General features: G+C 49.0%; 1 protein-coding gene across 11 annotated transcripts in view; it reads left to right on the forward strand.

Moving 5' to 3' along the window:
- The first annotated feature begins 3,299 nt into the window (after nt 1-3,299).
- MINK1 (misshapen like kinase 1) overlaps nt 3,300-16,410 on the forward strand; it is a 50,348-nt gene continuing 37,237 nt past the window's right edge. For 7 of the 11 annotated variants that reach the window (XM_046677214.1, XM_046677216.1, XM_046677217.1 and 4 more), the window contains exon 1: nt 3,301-3,581. In XM_046677214.1, the coding sequence (XP_046533170.1) occupies nt 3,525-3,581 (57 nt within the window). In that variant the 5' untranslated portion in view covers nt 3,301-3,524. Of the gene's footprint in view, nt 3,582-16,410 lie in introns of all 11 variants that reach the window. The other 4 variants (XM_046677212.1, XM_046677213.1, XM_046677219.1 and 1 more) reach the window with 1 other exon arrangement.

The following is a 16,410-nucleotide window of genomic DNA, read 5'->3' on the forward strand; positions in this document are numbered from 1 at the left end:
GACGTGAATCATCCCTTTGTCCAGCGCATCCATACTGTACACGCTACCCACCCGTTAGTCACTTAGTAGCCGTCTCAGTTATCAGATTGACGGTAGTGGTATCACAGTGTTTGTGTTCAAATAACACTTATTTAACTTAATAATGGCCCCAAAGCTCAAGAGTGGTAATGCTGGCAATTGGGATATGCCAAAGAGGAGTCATAAAGTGCTTCCTTTAAGTGAAAAGGTAAAAGTTCTCGATGTAATAAGAAAAAAAATTCTATGCTGAGGTTGCTAATCTATGCTACAGTAAGAACAAATCTTCTATCCAAGAAATTGTGAGAAGGAAAAAGAAATTCATGTTGGTTTTGCTTAAACTGTAAAAAATATGGCCACAGTACGTGATAGGTGCTTAGTTAAGATGGAAAAGGCATTAAGTTTGTGGGTGGAAGACACGAACAGAAAACGTGTTCTGACTGATGGCAACGTGTTGCACCAGACAGCTTTGAGCCTATACGGAGGCTTCAGCAAGAGATCCTCTGAATTGAGTGACACAAAGCCAATCACTGCAAGTAAGAGATGGTTACAGATTCAGGAATAGGTTTGGACTGAAAGAGAAAGAGACTACATTCACACAACTTTTATTACACTATATATTGTTATAATTTTTCTATTTTATTGGTAGTTACTATTATTAATCTCCTACTGTGCCTAATTTATAAATTAAACTTTATTATAGGTATGTCTGTATACATAGGAGAAAACATAGTATATATATAGGGTTCAGTAGTTTCAGGCATCCACTGGGGGTCTTGGAATGTACCCCCTGTGGATAAGGGAGATACGTTCCCCTTTCGGGGGATAGGAGAAAGGACCCTCATGCATCCATACTCCATACTCCAGCTTCAGTAATTATCAGCACAGGGCCAATCTTGTTTCTCTACCTTCCACACCCCACAAATTACACTGCCTCTTAGGTTTGAGTGATCATTTATCCTATCCCTGTGATCTTAATTTGCTTATTCATTGATTCAGCATCTCCTTATTAAACACTGCCTACGAGTCAGGTGTTAGTAAATTTATTAAAGACCTAGGATACACCAAGTGCTTTACATAGCTAATTTTAGTTTACCCTAACCTCCCTCTTATTATTCCTGTTTTACAGATTGAGCCTGAATTGAGCCTCAGAGAGATTAATGACTTGCCCAAAGCACTAACTTCAAATTCTGTGTTTTCTTCCCACTATCCCACAGTCTTGACGTTGAATTACTATATATCACAGTGCCTACCCAAACAACAGGGGCCTTCACTCACTTAAATGTTACTGAACCTCTCGTGGGTTCCAGGCCTTGTGTTGAACAAGACTGACAGAATTCCCGCCATTAAGGAGATTCAACAGATATTTACAATTCAAGTGTTAAATGTTACCATGGGTTTAAGCCATGCAGCTAAAGTGGAAGAGCCAAACTCAGTCTTAGTGGGTCAAGGTAGGCTTCATGGAGGAGATGATTTAGACACGTAGTACAAAGCAAAGGGCAGTGAGAGTGGGCATGGTCAGAATATTCCAGGGAGAAGAAACAGCAAGTGCATGGCTGGAGGAGGACCAGTTGAGTTCTGGGAGCTGTGAGGAGAGGATTTCAGTATGGCTAGAACATGTGAGGTGGAATGGTGGAGTGTTGAAAAAGAAGGCAGGAAAAGCAGGCAGAATCCTGAAGGATCTTTCATGCTACACTTTAGACTCTACTTGGGGAGGGGCCAGCCCAGTGGCCAAGTGGTTAAGTTCGCACCCTCCACTTTGGTGGCCCAGAGTTACACTAGCTTCGGGTCCTGGGCACGGACCTAGCACCTCAAATCAACCCATGCTGAGGCGGCGTCCCATGCCACAGCTAGAAGGACCCGCAACTAAAATATACAGCTATGTACTGGGGGGGCTTTGAGGAGAAGAAGGAAAAATAAAATCTTAAAAAAGAAAAAAAGACAGTGGGGAGCCAGCGAAGGGTCTTAGTTTGAGAGTGACATCAGATTTGAGTTTTAGAAAAATCACTCTGGGTATGGAGAGTTGACTTAAGCGGGTCAGGCAGGAAGACCAAGTAGGAGGCTGATAAGAGTAATGGAGGTGAGTGGGGATGGTGGCTTCGACAAGGACAATGGCAAGATAAATAGGACGGGAGGGAAGCAAAACTTTTTCACATGTGCATGTGCATGTGAATGTACTGAGGAGAAGGATCCAGACTTTCGATTCCAACTCTCCTAAGTGATGTTTGTATTAAGGCTGGTGGTGGGGTCTTTTGGAGATAGTATTGTTGCTGGAAGTGATCTTAGGGATCAAGCAACCTTCTCCCTCAACTTTACAGTGAAAGAAAAGCCCAGAGGAGCAAAGCAACTTGCTCAAGGTCACACAGCGTGTCAGTGGTAGAACATGACTCCTTGTTCTTTACATAGCATTACCCAGCCTCTAGTGAGGCTAATGGCTGCGGGTGCTGTGCCAACACGGCTAGACCTAAGGTGACCCAAGCAAGATTTGAAGGGATTGGACATAGATTTCTTCTCTTCCCCTCCGCCTCTCCCTGCCACCCCTTTCCCCACGCGCGGCTCCAGGGATCAGTCAATGAATAATTGTTGAAACAGTTCCTTTGTGCAGAACAAGAGGTGCAGAGATAAAGCCCTGCGGTAGGATTCCCTATCCTGAGATCTGAGATTCGCCTCCCCAACACCCCTGACTCCAGCCAGGGAAGGGGGTAAAGGGCATCCCCGAGGCAGCCAGTCCCCCGTCTCCACTCCCCAAGTGGTTTCGACAGCCACGTTCTCACGGAGAGGCCCCTCCCTCAGCGGCTCCACTGTTGCCATGGCAACTAGGTGGGTGGACAGCCCATCCTATCTAGAGGCCACCCAGCCCTCGCGTGGGGAGTTACCATAACAACCCCCCAAGTAACAGAGGGGGTTGGGTCCCGCCCCCCTTCCCCCGCAAATAGAGAGGTGGGTGGCTTGATTGGCAGCTGGGCACAGGAAAGAGGAGGGAAAGGGAAGGAAAGGTGTCAAAGGAGAGCTAAGAAGGAAATGGGGGAAAGAAAGGGCAAAAAATAGGCGAAGAGAAGGAAGCGCGTGTGCGCATGCGCGCCAGCTGGTGGGCGCGCTCCGCGGCCGCCTCGGCCGCCGCCCACTTCTTTCACGCCAGGCTCGCGCAGTCGCTCAGTCCTCGCGCGCGCCTTTCGCTCTCTCTCTTGCGCCTGCGCGCAGGTGTCGACGCCGAGGGGGAGGGGGAACCCGGCGCGCTCGCGTCACGTTCCCTTTACCACCTTCCCAGTGCACGGCCACTCCGCGCCTGCGCAGGAGAGTCGGGAGCTCGGGTGGCAAGCTCCCGGGCGAGAGCGCCTGTCAGTCGCTGGGTCGGTCCTCCCGCCGGCCCTCCCCCTCCCCGTTCTCCGGGGGAGGCACGGTGGAGTCCGCCTCCGGGATCCCCCGATGGGGGAGAAGCGGCGACGGCGGCAGCGGAATAACCGAGCCGGAGCGTGAGCGGCCCCGGGGCCCCGTTCCCCGCGGAGGCCATGGGCGACCCAGCCCCCGCCCGCAGCCTGGACGACATCGACCTGTCCGCCCTGCGGGTGAGCGCGCCGCCCCCCAGCCTCGCCCTGGTTCCAGGCCCCGCCGCAGAGGAGCGGGGTGGCTGCACACCTCACGTGCTCCCTGGTCGCCCCCTCCGCCAGCCCCGTCCCCCTCGGCCACCCCCGCCCCTTTCCCGGGCGCCCGCCGCTGCTGGGCCCCCGCCCCTGCTCCCCCTCTCTCCGCTCGCTGCAGATTCTGGGAGCCCGTTCGGTCCCCACCCTGTGGTGCCCCGCCCCCACGCTTCCTAGCCACCTCTACCTTTACTGAGATTCCGGACCCCCTTCCTCCAAGGTGTTTGAGGATCACTCCTGGTTCCCCTAAACTTAGGCCCCCATCACCTGCAGAATCTTTGTTGTGGTGCCCTCCCTGGCCCCATACCTCCTCTTGGGCCTTTCCACCATTGCCCTTAGTTATATCTTCTTCCTCCCCCTCCTCTTTCTCGGTTCCTCGAATTTTGACTTTGCAACTGTCTTGACAGCCTCCCCCTCGTCACCCTTTCTCCTCCTCGCCCACCCTTGAATTGCATCTCTTCTCTGGTCGGAATTTCAGCCTCCCCTCTCCACTCCACACCTCCTGCCGTCGCCCCTCATCCCCATGTTCGACTCTCCCCATCCCTTCTCTCTTGTTTCAAGTGCAGCAGTCCAGAACCAGGCATTTCCGGTCTCAGGGTCCCTGAATATTGCATTACCAACTCTGCAGCGGTGTGGGGCTGGGAGGAAAGACAAGTGCACTGGGGAGGAGGGGAAGCATGGATTCTCTTCGGAAACTAGCCTGGGAAGAGGATGTTTATATGTATGCACACACACAAAACACACGCTGCATGTGGTCCCTCAGGAGGTGAGGGAGAGCAGTGGGTATGTTGTATGTTTGCTGGAGGGAGGGCGAGGTAATGGAGATCTCTCAAGGGAGGGGCTAATTAGAAAAGGAATAAAAGGAAACAATCGCAGCAGGAATTTCTTCGAAATACCTTTTCTATTGTCCCTCCTGGGGCACTTGCACACACTCATTTGGGAGCTTTCAGCAGCATTTATGTGTTTTTCTTCAGCAAGGAGCTCTGGCTGAAGGGGCAACTTAGAGATTTCAAGGTGAACACTCCAGACTGTCACCCAGGTGGTGTTTTTGTCCTGTGTCCTTCGGGCTTTCTCAACAGGCCAAGGTGTGGGGAGAGCAGGATTTCCCATCTCTGGGTTGGAGGCCCCAGTTTAAATTGTCTTCTGGCTTTTGAGTTAGCCAAGGAACATGGCCAGTAGCCAGAAAGGCGGTCAGCCACACTGGTGCCCTGGATATGACTGGAGGGGAATTGAAGAGAGCAGAGTCATGTCGTTAATTGGGTTTCTTTAGGTGACACAGTTTTTCTTGCCATTCAGGTCATAATTTGTTTGGTGCAGTGTTGGACTAGGAGACCTGACTTGCTGGAGATAAGGTGATAAGTTGCTGAAGAGGGAGACTGAGCATTGAATTTCTGTGTGTGTGTGTGTGTGTGTGTGTGTGTTGGTGGGGAGAGGGTCTGAAGGCTTTGGGAAAAAGATTCTAAAGGTCGGTGTGAACTACATTTCTCAAGTTAAGCCAGGTGGATATAAGATGGAAATCCAGGCTCCCCTTAATGTGCTCCTCTCTGGCATGAACCCCATCTTCCCTGACCACCTTGGTTGTTGATTAACTCTGGCTACAGGTTCCTGTGGCTGTGGTGACTGACATACAATAAAAAACGGGTTGGTCCAAATCCTGACCTTTGGTTTAAGCCTTGTGGGACTCTGCTTGGGTTTTCTTTCCCTTTAGCCTCTTCTGGTAATTCGGCCTGGAACCTCAACCTGGGATTTCCAGCAATTCTGCAAACACCCTCTGACCTTGGATGTGGTATTTCCCTTCTGGACTGATCTGCTTGAAGCAGTGTGAGCCTTCTTCCTCAAGCCTCCTGCCTTATTCTCCTCTCCCTCCCTCAAGAGAGCTGGGTGACCTGCTCCCTGTCTTCCGTCTTTCCTGCCTCATGCTTCTTAAGAAAGCATTCCTCTTCCCCCACTATCACCCCAGTCCTCCAGAGCTTGAGGGAGAGCTGTGCTTTCTTGAAATGGGGCTAGAGAGGGCTGCTTTCTCCTTGCCTCTGACCTCTTCTCAGTGCCTGTCCCCTTCGCTCCACTCAGAGAGCTACTGGGGCACTGTGGAGCAGCTAGCCCAGTCATCCCTTGTTCTGTTCCTGTCTGTTTTCCAGTAAGAAACCGTAACCTGGAGAATTAGCAACAAGGCATGTTTCCCTTTACTTCACCGACTTGTGTTGGAGGTCTGGGGGGAGGGGAGAGGAACGTAGTCAGCATTTATCGGCTGGCCTTGAAGAGCCCAAGTTGTCTTTCTCCTCTTGTTTCAAGGTAAGGCTTGGTTTCCAGCTGCTGATGAGAGTAATAGTCTGATATTAGGGAAGATTGAATTGCACTCATCTCTTAGCTATGTGTGGGGAGGGCAGGTGGCCCTGCCACTTTGTGACCACAGGCACACTTGACCTCTTTGAGGTTCCATCTCTTCATCAGCACGGTAGCATGGGATTGTATTCCTGAGTTCAAGTCCGGCTTCCTCACTTACTGTGCAGCCTTGGCCTTGCTCTCTCTTCTTTTATTTTTTTAAAGGTTTTATTTTTTCCTCTTTTTCCCCAAAGGCCCGTGGTACATAGTTGTGTATTTTTAGTTGTGGGTCCTTCTAGTTGTGGCATTTGGGATGCCACCTCAGCATGGCTTGATGAGCGGTGCCGTGTCCGTGCCCACGATCTGAACCAGTGAAACCCTGGGCCACCGAAATGGAGCATGCAAACTTAACCACTCAGCCCCTGGGCCGGCCCCCTTGCTCTCTCTTCTTGCCCTACTCGCTGGAGATTCTGCAAAGGGCCTTACTTCTCTAAGGCTCCGTTTTCTATTTTTTTTTTTTTTAAGATTTTATTTTATTTATTTATTTATTTTTCCTTTCTCTCCCCAAAGCTCCCTGGTACATAGTTGTATATTCTTCGTTGTGGGTCCTTCTAGTTGTGGCGTGTGGGACGCTGCCTCAGTGTGGTTTGATGAGCAGTGCCATGTCCGCGCCCAGGATTCGAACCAATGAAACACTGGGCCGCCTGCAGCGGAGTGTGCGAACTTAACCACTTGGCCACGGGGTCAGCCCCTCCGTTTTCTCATCTATATCAGAGAGGATGGTAATAGTACTGAACTGAGACTTGCTAAGGATTAAATGAAATATTGCATGTCCAGTACTTAGTCCAGGTCCTAGCACACAGTGACCATATATGCTAGCCCTTATTGTCATTAATTGTTATCAAATGGCAATCAGAGAAGCCTTCCAGGACAACTGTATCTAAAATAGCATTCCCTCCCTTTATTTTTATTTATTTATTTATTTATTTTAAAAATTTGATTGAAGGAGATTAGCCCTGAGCTAACATCTGCCACCAGTCCTCTTTTTGCTGAGGAAGATTGGCCCTGAGCTAACATCTGTGCCCATCTTCCTCTATTTTGTATGTGGGACGCCTGCCTCAGCATGGCTGAATGAGCGGTACATAGGTCCACGCCTGGGATCCAAACCGGTGAACCCCAGGCTGCCGAAGCAGAGTATGTGAACTTAACTCCTGCGCCACCAGGCTGCCTCCTTTCCCTTTATTTTATTTATTTATTTATTTATTTTTAAGAAAGATTAGCCCTCAGCTATCTACCGCCAATCCTCCTCTTTTTTCTGAGGAAGACTGGCCCTGAGCTAACATCCGTGCCCATCTTCCTCTACTTTATACGTGGGACGCCTACCACAGCATGGCTTTTGCCAAGTGGTGCCATGTCCGCACCCAGGATCCGAACCGGTGAGCCCCGGGCCGCCGAGAAGTGGAACATGCGAACTTAACCGCTGCACCACCGGGTCAGCCCCTCCCTTTATTTTTATATAAAATTTTATATAGCATTCCTTTAGTCTGCTTTTTCTTCATATTGTTTATTACCAGCTGACATGTAGATTTATTTTTATCAACTTCGACTAAGATGTAAGTTGAGTGAAAACTAGAATTTTGGCTATTTTGTTCCTTTTTGTATCCCCAGTGCCTACAACAGTGTTTTTCACATAGTGGGGTCTCAAATGTTTGTGGAATAAATGGTTGTTATAACAAGTGAAAGCTCTTAGCATAATGCTTGCTTAGAGAAAGCATTCAATTAATGTCACTTTTGTTAGGCTTCCTCTTGCCCCTCTTTTATATACACACAATTAAGAGTATGTCTTTTCTCAGTTGTTTTTGGAATCAGACCTTGTTTGGTGGTAAACACAGTTCTGGAACCCTCCATCTGAGCAATGCCCTTGAAGTAAAGTTACGATCATCCAAGAGAAAATTTGGGCCTTTTGTTTCAAACTTTCTCTGTGTCCAAGCTTGGTTACAGTCCAGAAGAATCTTCTGACTTAGGACTCTTGGCTTCTCCTAAAGGATAAGTGTCAGTGGAGATGGACGGGACAAGGAGGGAGCATACCCCAAGCTGACCTCTTTCCTCTTGTGTTACTCCCTTTGATTGACCCACTTCATAAATCACACAGCTTCTCTTTACTGTCTGGCCATCTGGAAGTTTTAGACTGCAGTGTCCTTGAAACTATGGAGCTGTGCTCCCTATTGCTGTATTGAAATAAAACCACGGATCGTAGTCAAGAGGGACTTGTTGCCTGGTAGAAGTGCTAACAGGGATGTTCTTTTTCGAATGATTTTGTGTTGTTGTGTCTGTTCTTTGGAGAAGTCTCTTCCCTTTCCTTCTCTCTTCACAAGGCTGTGGAGCCAGCACCACTGGGAAAGCTGGCAGTTCTGGGCTGCATTTCTAGGCTGCTGAGCAACGTGGGACTGCTACTGTGTTCTGATGTGCTAGCTGTCCAAATGTTGACGACAGATGCCTCAGGCAGGGGAACTGGAAGACTGACCTCCTGCAGCAGAAGTAATGGCATTTTTTCCTAGAGGACTGCAAATGGGTGGGGCTGTTTCGGTGGCTAGTGGCTTTTGGAGTGAAGTGAAATGCTGCCTTGGCAAAACGATGGAAGGAAGATTGCAGAGAACTTTGCTGAAACTAGGTGTTCAGCCATTCCCCAAATGAGGGAAGAGACACCACACTCATTATGCTGTGGGTTAGGACAGGTTGCCACAGCCCTTAGTGATACATGGAGGGGAGGGTCTTTGGAAAAGTGAAGGTTTGACAGTTAAGATAACAGTAAGAGGGTCAGCAGGGGAGCCAGCTGCTTCACCCACTCGTGCTTGCCTGAAGAACTCAGTTAGCACCGTGCTGCATAGAATCCTAATTTCAGACCTGGCCTCCGTTCCTTTCATCTTTGAACTATGTGCCTAAGGGTAGCTCACAGTTTGGATATGTAGTGTCCTTGCTTGTCATCTTGGGGACAAGATGGCAGGAAGTGTGCAGTCGCTCTTTACAAGCTTGCACTCTGGCATAGGTCTATAAATAAGAAATGCAGTAACCTCTCAACCCAGAAACATAAAACAGTTCTGGGTCTGGAGAGCATCTCCAGAAGTAATCTGAGAGTCTGCCTAACTGATCTTTCTGTCTCCAGACAACACTGTACAAAAGAAAGTTGTCACTAATGTTCTTTCCTGCATCAGTCAGTCACCAAGCATTGTCAGTCTACTGTATCAAGAATCAGATTCTAGATACTATGGGAAGAATGTAATATTGTGCTCAGTACTATAGTAAGCTATTTAATCAGAGCTCTGGGAGCATCCATGTAAGAAATGCCTTTGTAGGCTCAGGCTCCCCTTTTCTTAACTGTCATTGCTTTCCTCAATATCTTAGAACCCTCAAGGTCGGGAGGTTTTTGTTAAATCTGATTGCTGTGAATTTTCTGTTGTCCTGTGGTCAGTCATCTTGAATTCTGGTATCCACTCTTTTCCCCTCCACCAATACTCTGTTTACGCCCCCATCTCCCTCAGTCTTTTCTTTCCCAGGTTGAAGAAATAGTACAAAAAATAATCAGGTTAATGAGTCAACTCTCAAAGCCTTTCTTGAATGCCCACAGAATACAGGATGATATAAAAACAGTACTTGGTAGAAGACTTGGACCCTGTCTCCAGCCCACATTCATCCTCTCCTCTCTCCTGTTCTTCCTGCCGTTCTCCTCCCAACCAGTCATCGACGTGAGTCTAGGATTCTCCCATCTACAGGAAGCTCCTTCAGAGGGTAACTGAAAGGGTACTTGAGGCTTTTTGTTCTTTATAAGGGTAGGGAATGGCAGGGGGAGGAGACAAGAAAGGGGTAGAATTGTCGTGACCCAAGGAGCCCCTGGAGATTTTGTCCAGTGACCAGGCAGCCTGAGGATGTCCTAGCTAACTAGAGTTCTATTTGAAGAAAGAAGAAGGATTTCGTGTTCTGTTTGAGTAGAGATCTAGAACTTGGCACAGAGGACACACGGATGAACAAAGCAGATGTGGTTTTCCTACAGTGTAGTAGTAGGCAGAGGCATTACTAAAATAATCATATATGTATAATTACATATATATAAAGTTGCAAACCATGATAAGGACTTTAGCAGAAGACTTTAGCATGCCAGGAGAGCATATAACAAGAATTGTTTTTACTTTTTACAAGACAAAAAAAAATTTGGTTAGTTGATTGAGAGAGGAATAAATCACGTATCAGAAAACCAAGCTGGCGTTGTTGCAGAAAGAGTAGATAGAGGTGAGCCAGCCGGTGGAGTTTCGTGATGACCAGAATTGGGAGACCCTGGAATGGGTCCCTTCTTACGGCAGAGCATTTGATCAACACCCAGCGGTCTTGGGGCCTGAGGGTGGGTTGGAAACTCCAGGCTTAATTTCCAAAAGGATTTCTTCTGAGCCTTCCTATGGGAGGGGAAAAATATTTTTGTTTGTTTCTTTGTTTCAGAGGGTAAAGGTATATGTATTTGGAAAGGACATGTGACTAGTGTGATCTTCCTTTTTATTGGGGGGAGGGTGTCTGGTCTGTATGGGCTCACATGTGGCTCTGCAGAGGGTGGGAGTGTGCTTGTTGACCAGAGCAGGTGAGGGAGAAGGGTGTCTCACTAGATGTTTTGGTTTTTAAATAAAAATTGTATATATTTCAGGTGTACAATATGATGTTTTGATATTCGTCTACATAGTGAAGTGATTAGTACAGTCAAGCTAATTAACATACCCACCTCCTCGCACAGTTACCTGGGGGGTGTGTGTGACTAAATGTTCTTAGCCTGAGTGGTGGCTGGGGTTGGAAGGTAGCAGAGTCTCACAGAGATAAGCACAGGGAGGCCCAGCCTTGGGCATGGGTCTTGTGGTCTGAGGGAAGTGGGCTTCTTCCCCCACCTTAGAGAGGTACTGTGCATACATAGATGAGACGCTCAGTTTACATAGTGCATACATAAAGGTTGAGTGGGGTGTGTAGGGGGAGTATTACTGATTTTGCGTGTTTGAAGTGACATAGGGTTGGGGAAGCCACAGTGTTGGGCTTCTTGAAGGAGCCAGACTCCAGGAGCAGCTTAAATGTCAGGCTGGTGGCCGAGGAGGAGATGGTGGGATGGGCTGTGAGAAGTGTTTGGTGGCACAGCCTGCGAGAGGAGCCTTCGAGACGAATGGAGGAAGTGGAGATTCTGCCTGAGAAAAAGGGTGGTGGGTGGTAAGGGAGGAGGCAGTTAGGACCTCAGACTCATCTGGGAAGTGCATGTCCCCACAGCAGGAGCATCTTACAGGGCCAAGGTGACAGGTAAAGTGGAGAGTTTCTGTAATCACAGCGGGAACCCCCACCCTTTAGGGTCTGTGCCTGAGTCAGTGCAGGTGGCGGTCACTGCACCCCTGCCTTTACGATGAGACAGCCTCCTTAAAGCAGGCCTCACACTGGCCGGTCTTCTGAGGGAGAATGGGAAATTTCTCACACCCTCTTCCACCAGGAACCATTGGAGGATAGGATCTGAAGGGCTTGGATTGCTGATTGGCTCCTGGAACCACAGGTTTGGAGGAGTTTTGTGGGGTTTTTTTTGTTTTTTGGGGGGGAAGATTAGCCCTGAGCTAACATCTGCCGCCAGTCCTCCTCTTTTTGCTGAGGAAGACTGGCCCTGAGCTAACATCCGTGCCCATCTTCCTCTACTTTATATGTGGGATGCCTACCACAGCATGGCTTTTGCCAAGTGGTGCCATGTCCACACCTGGCATCCGAACTGGCGAACCCCGGGCCGCCGAAGCAGAACGTGCGCACTTAACCACTGCGCCACCGGGCTGGCCCCATGGAGGAGTTTTCTGTGAACGGTGGTCCTTGGGGGGACAGATTGAGGACCATTAGGGCTGAGTGAAGAAAATTCCACCTCCTTCAAGCCATCACAACTTCTGCTTTTTCCGTGAAGCCTCCTCTGGCTGTGCCAGCCCTCACTGGTCACATTCCCCACCACCTCCCGGATCCTACAATTTAGCATTTAATTATGTATTGCCTCGTGTTGAATACTGTTTTATGGTCTTGTTTTTCCTATCACCTCCTTACATGTAGGGATCATGATCCATATTTCCTGTTGATCCCTCACAGTGCCTACAAAAACAGCACATAGTAGGAGTTCAGGGATTGTTCGCTTGGTAAGAGCCATGGATCTAAGTATTCCTGTGACTTGTCCTTTCCCACTAGATTCAACCCATAAGCAGCAAAGCGTGCCTTGTGTGTGCTGGGCACCGTGCAACACAAAACGATACAGGTTCTTACTCGGTAGTTCTCAACTAGAGTGGCCCTGCCTCCAGGAGGTGTTTGGAAATGCTGGGGAGGGAGCTTCAATTGTCGCTATGTTTGGGGAGCACCAACAGCATTTAGTATGTGGGGATGAGGGATGTTAACCAGCCTGTGATGTCTGGGTATTACATTGAAGAATTATTTTTCCACCCAAATTGCCGGTAGTGCCTCTTGTGAGCTCGTTATGGACCTGGGAAAGGTCAGGTGAAGCACTAGACAGGTTTCTTCCGTGAAGTCGGAAGAGCTCCTAAGTCTGCTTCTTTCTGCATGGAGAGAGGACTGTAGGCTCTGAGTTACTTTTGTGCATTGCACACAACCTTCTGAGAGCTTTTATTTGCCTGCCAGCACACCTCAGAAGGTGAAATGAGCAGGCTGGAAGCCAGACTGTAAGGAGGAAGATTTTCATGTTCTCTCTTCACCACCCGCCCACTCTTTCTTTCAAGGCACATTTGTGAGAAAGGGGCTGAAGCATGTAGTCCTTGGTCTTTCATTCTAAGTGGTCAGAAAAGAATCTTCAAGACAACAGTCAGACAGGGGCGCCCCAAAGCCTAAGCAGCACGAGGCAGAGATACTGTGTCTGAGAGAGGAGGCCAGCACCTTCGTCACTTCTCTCGGGTCTTTTCATCTGACAGTTGTCTCCTTGAAGACAGAAGTGTGGCCAGTGAGTGTCGTCACTCAGATTGCAGGGGAGTAACCAGAGGGTGGGAGGCAACTTGCCTTGTATATCCTTTAGAAGAACAGAGCTGTGGGGTGGGTGAGTGGCTGGGAGCAGAGCAGCTGACAGGGACAAGCTGATGGAGCTGTCCATCCACTTCAGACGACTCAAGAGAGGTGAACTTGCTGGGCTCTTGGTCTTGTCCAGCTAAGGTTTGGAGAAGCAGGAGAAAGTTCCTCCAACGTTGACCAGGTCATTCTTCACCCTGGAAACTGCCCTAGACCCACATGTCACAGCGGGGCTGAGGGGACAGGCAGCATGTGGCTCAGAAGTTGGTCGGTTCCTTTATCCCTTTAGACCTCTAGTAAGCCCTTCTTTTTCTCCCTTTCTTCAGTTCGGAACAAAGACTGTTCTGATGCAAGTCATTTATATTTTAATGTGGATTCGTTTCAGAAGGGGTTTTGGGGTTGGAATAAGAATAATGATGAACGCTTACGATGCAGTAGGTCCTCTCCTTATGTAATCTCCTTACCCTCACAGTAACCCTTTGAGGTGGATGATATTCCTCATTTTCATGAAGAAACCAAGGCTTATAGAACTGGGAAGTTGAGTGACTTGCCTAAGGTTGGACAGCCAGTACGTGGCAGCGCGCAGATTCAGACTCAGGTCTGACTCCCAGCCGGACACCTGTGCCATCAGAGGCTGCTCCCCAGTGGCGTGGTGTGTGTGTGGGTGCGTGCTGAGGGGAGGGCCGTGTGCAGCTGACATTCTAGTTGGTGTGTTTTGAGCAATATTGTTTGCTTCTCACTTTAATTGTAAATTTGTGACCTGTGGCAAACAGGCTTTGTGGGCTTAGGGATATCGCCCCCTCTGTGATGTTTCTGCAGTCAAGTATTTGGTGACTTTTGGAATATGGCCTGTTTCGTGGCTTGGAGACAGCCTGTGTGAGACATGGTTACTGCCCTCCAGGAGCACACGGTCTACATCTGTGTCTTGGTGGACACAGGTTTTATTCGTATATCTGGGATAGTTTTTGAGAAGAGGGAGTAAGTGGCTTGAGCCTGAGCCTTTGGGAACTGCTGGTGGCTTGGCATTGGTGGGAGCGTGCTGGGAATACAAAGCTCCGTGGGGCCTGTGCCCAGAAGCGAGAGGTTTCTGGATGTTGGGCTGCTGGGTAGAGCGCTGTGATGACAGGAGGGGAAAGACATGCAAAAGAAGTCAGAAGATTTAGTATGGAGGAAAGACAGTTGAATGATTCAGAAGGCCTGTTCTTCAGAGGGAGGAGAAGAGGGCTGTCTCACTCCCCCCACTCTTAATAAAAAATTTAGTTAAATATGCATAATGTAAAATTTACCATTTTAACTGTTTTTAAGTGTATAGTTCAGTGGCATTAAGTACATTCACATTCTTGTGTACCCATCATCACCATTTATCTCCAAAACTTTGTTGTCGTCCCGAACTGAAACTCTGTACCCCCTGAACACGAACTCTCCCTCCCCCCTTGTCCCCAGCCCCTGGCAGCCACCATCCTGCGTCTCCTCCCTTTTTGTGTGTGCAGAGTTGAACAGAGGGCATGACAGAGCAGATGCTTAATATTTGTCAAGTCAGGTGAGGTGACCTGTCTCAGAAGTCCATGCGTCATCAGCCAACCCAGAACATTCCCCACCCTCCTGGCTCCACTACCAGGCCGTAGGCCTCTGAGAAGGATTTTAAATGAAATGGCTGCACGGAATCACAAGAGGATTAGGTAGTAGAAAGAGAAGTTAAGGCTTTCTCCGCTGTGTTCAGCTCCTTTTGCCGTCTCCCACCTATGACTTGCTTTCTGGTTCTGTCGTTGTGCTTCTGTTCAACATCTTGCTTGTTCTCAGCTCTTCTCATCCTGGGGGTCTGGTGGGTAGGTGCTCAAGGAGGTTGGAAAGAAGGTCATTTAGGGGATGAAGGTCATAAAATGTAACAGCATTTCTGTATCTGTGTGTGAGAGAGTACACGTATTAACAGGGAGTCTCCCTGGAGGTGAAAGAAAACCACCCTGAGATGAGTACCCAGGACCTGGGACAGTGTCTTCCTATGTCCTGAAGGGCGGCCCGTGCTGCATCTCTGGCTGGAGGCTTTGTTCAATAAACATGTATTCCTGTATCGTTGGGAACTGTTCTAGGTGCCGAAAGCTCGTGCGTGGGTGACGTCAAGTAAAGGCAGGGCAGTATGAACTCAGATGCTTCTCTCCTCTGGGATGGTGGGCCCCAGAAAAGGCCTAAATTCTTATGGGAGGAGGGGATGGTTAGCTGCTAAAGATGTTTTGGTGAAACTTTGGGCAGCCTTTGAGGCCCCTTCGATATCACCCTCCTAGGCCTCCAGGCCTGCACAGTTTGGCTCCAGGTCAAACTGTAACCCTCTGTGATGTCCACACCCCTGGACAGACCCAAAGTATGACCTAGAATTGAGTTGGATTTCTCAGAATAGAGGTGACCAATTCGATGACCTGCCCAGCCTCCTCACTTTTGTTTGTCCACGCCATTTACAGTTTTTTCACTGACTTTCATGGGGAAAGAAGGAAAAAGGAAGGAGTGACAGGCTTGGCACTCAAGTCGTGTAGGAAGAGAGGAGGGCAGGAGAGCCCCATGCCTGAGGGACGCCTGTCCTGCAGGTCAAATCCAGGCCGCAGAGGCCTCTAGCCGGTAGGTTGGGGTTGGCAACTTAGGGTCACCGTTCAGAGCTGTGTCCCTAGGTCACCAGTGCTTGTGTTCAATTCCCAGGACTGAGGGAAAGCTTAAGGACTCAGTCTTTTTCTCTGTCTTCCGTGCACAACCTTAGAAGAGGTTACTGGTATTTAGCATTCTCTGCCAGGGTCTGCCCAATACTAAGGGCCCTTCTCACTGCAGACCCTGTCACTGCAGTCTGAGGGCTACTTTTTTCTTCACTTGAGCTGTTTATGAACTGGGCTTGGTTGTTTTCCTTGGACTGAGCCTATTTTCCTCAACCCTGGTGCTCCAAGTTTGAATGGAGAAATGTTCCACTCACTCACTCCTAGAAACACTGCCCGCCTTAGGTGTTATCCTGTAGTCTATCACTATGCACTGCCTGGATGTGGGTGTCATCACCATCACTAAGAGAAATATTAAACACAGTATGCCTGTGTTTAAAGCAGAGCGTCCACAGGCCCATCTTACATTTTTAGAGGTGCCAGCAGTAGATCAGGGTCTCAGAGCTTGTTAGATCTGACTTCCGAGACGTACTCGTGTGCTTTACCACTCTGCTGTGTTACCCGTCTCCACCAGAAACGAAGGTCTCTTGTGTTTGGTCAGCCTGGGGTCCAAGGTGCATTCTGTGCAGATGAGGTGTGTTTCACAAAGCAGTGATTAATGCCCCTGCTCCCGCCTGGATGCCCTGCCCTGGCCTCAGAACCTCCCCTGATGGGGTAAAATTGGCTTCCCCAGAGAGCTCCCAGTTGGAGCCCTG

Source organism: Equus quagga, chromosome 11, assembly GCF_021613505.1.
Source record: "Equus quagga isolate Etosha38 chromosome 11, UCLA_HA_Equagga_1.0, whole genome shotgun sequence".
NCBI lineage: Eukaryota > Metazoa > Chordata > Mammalia > Perissodactyla > Equidae > Equus > Equus quagga.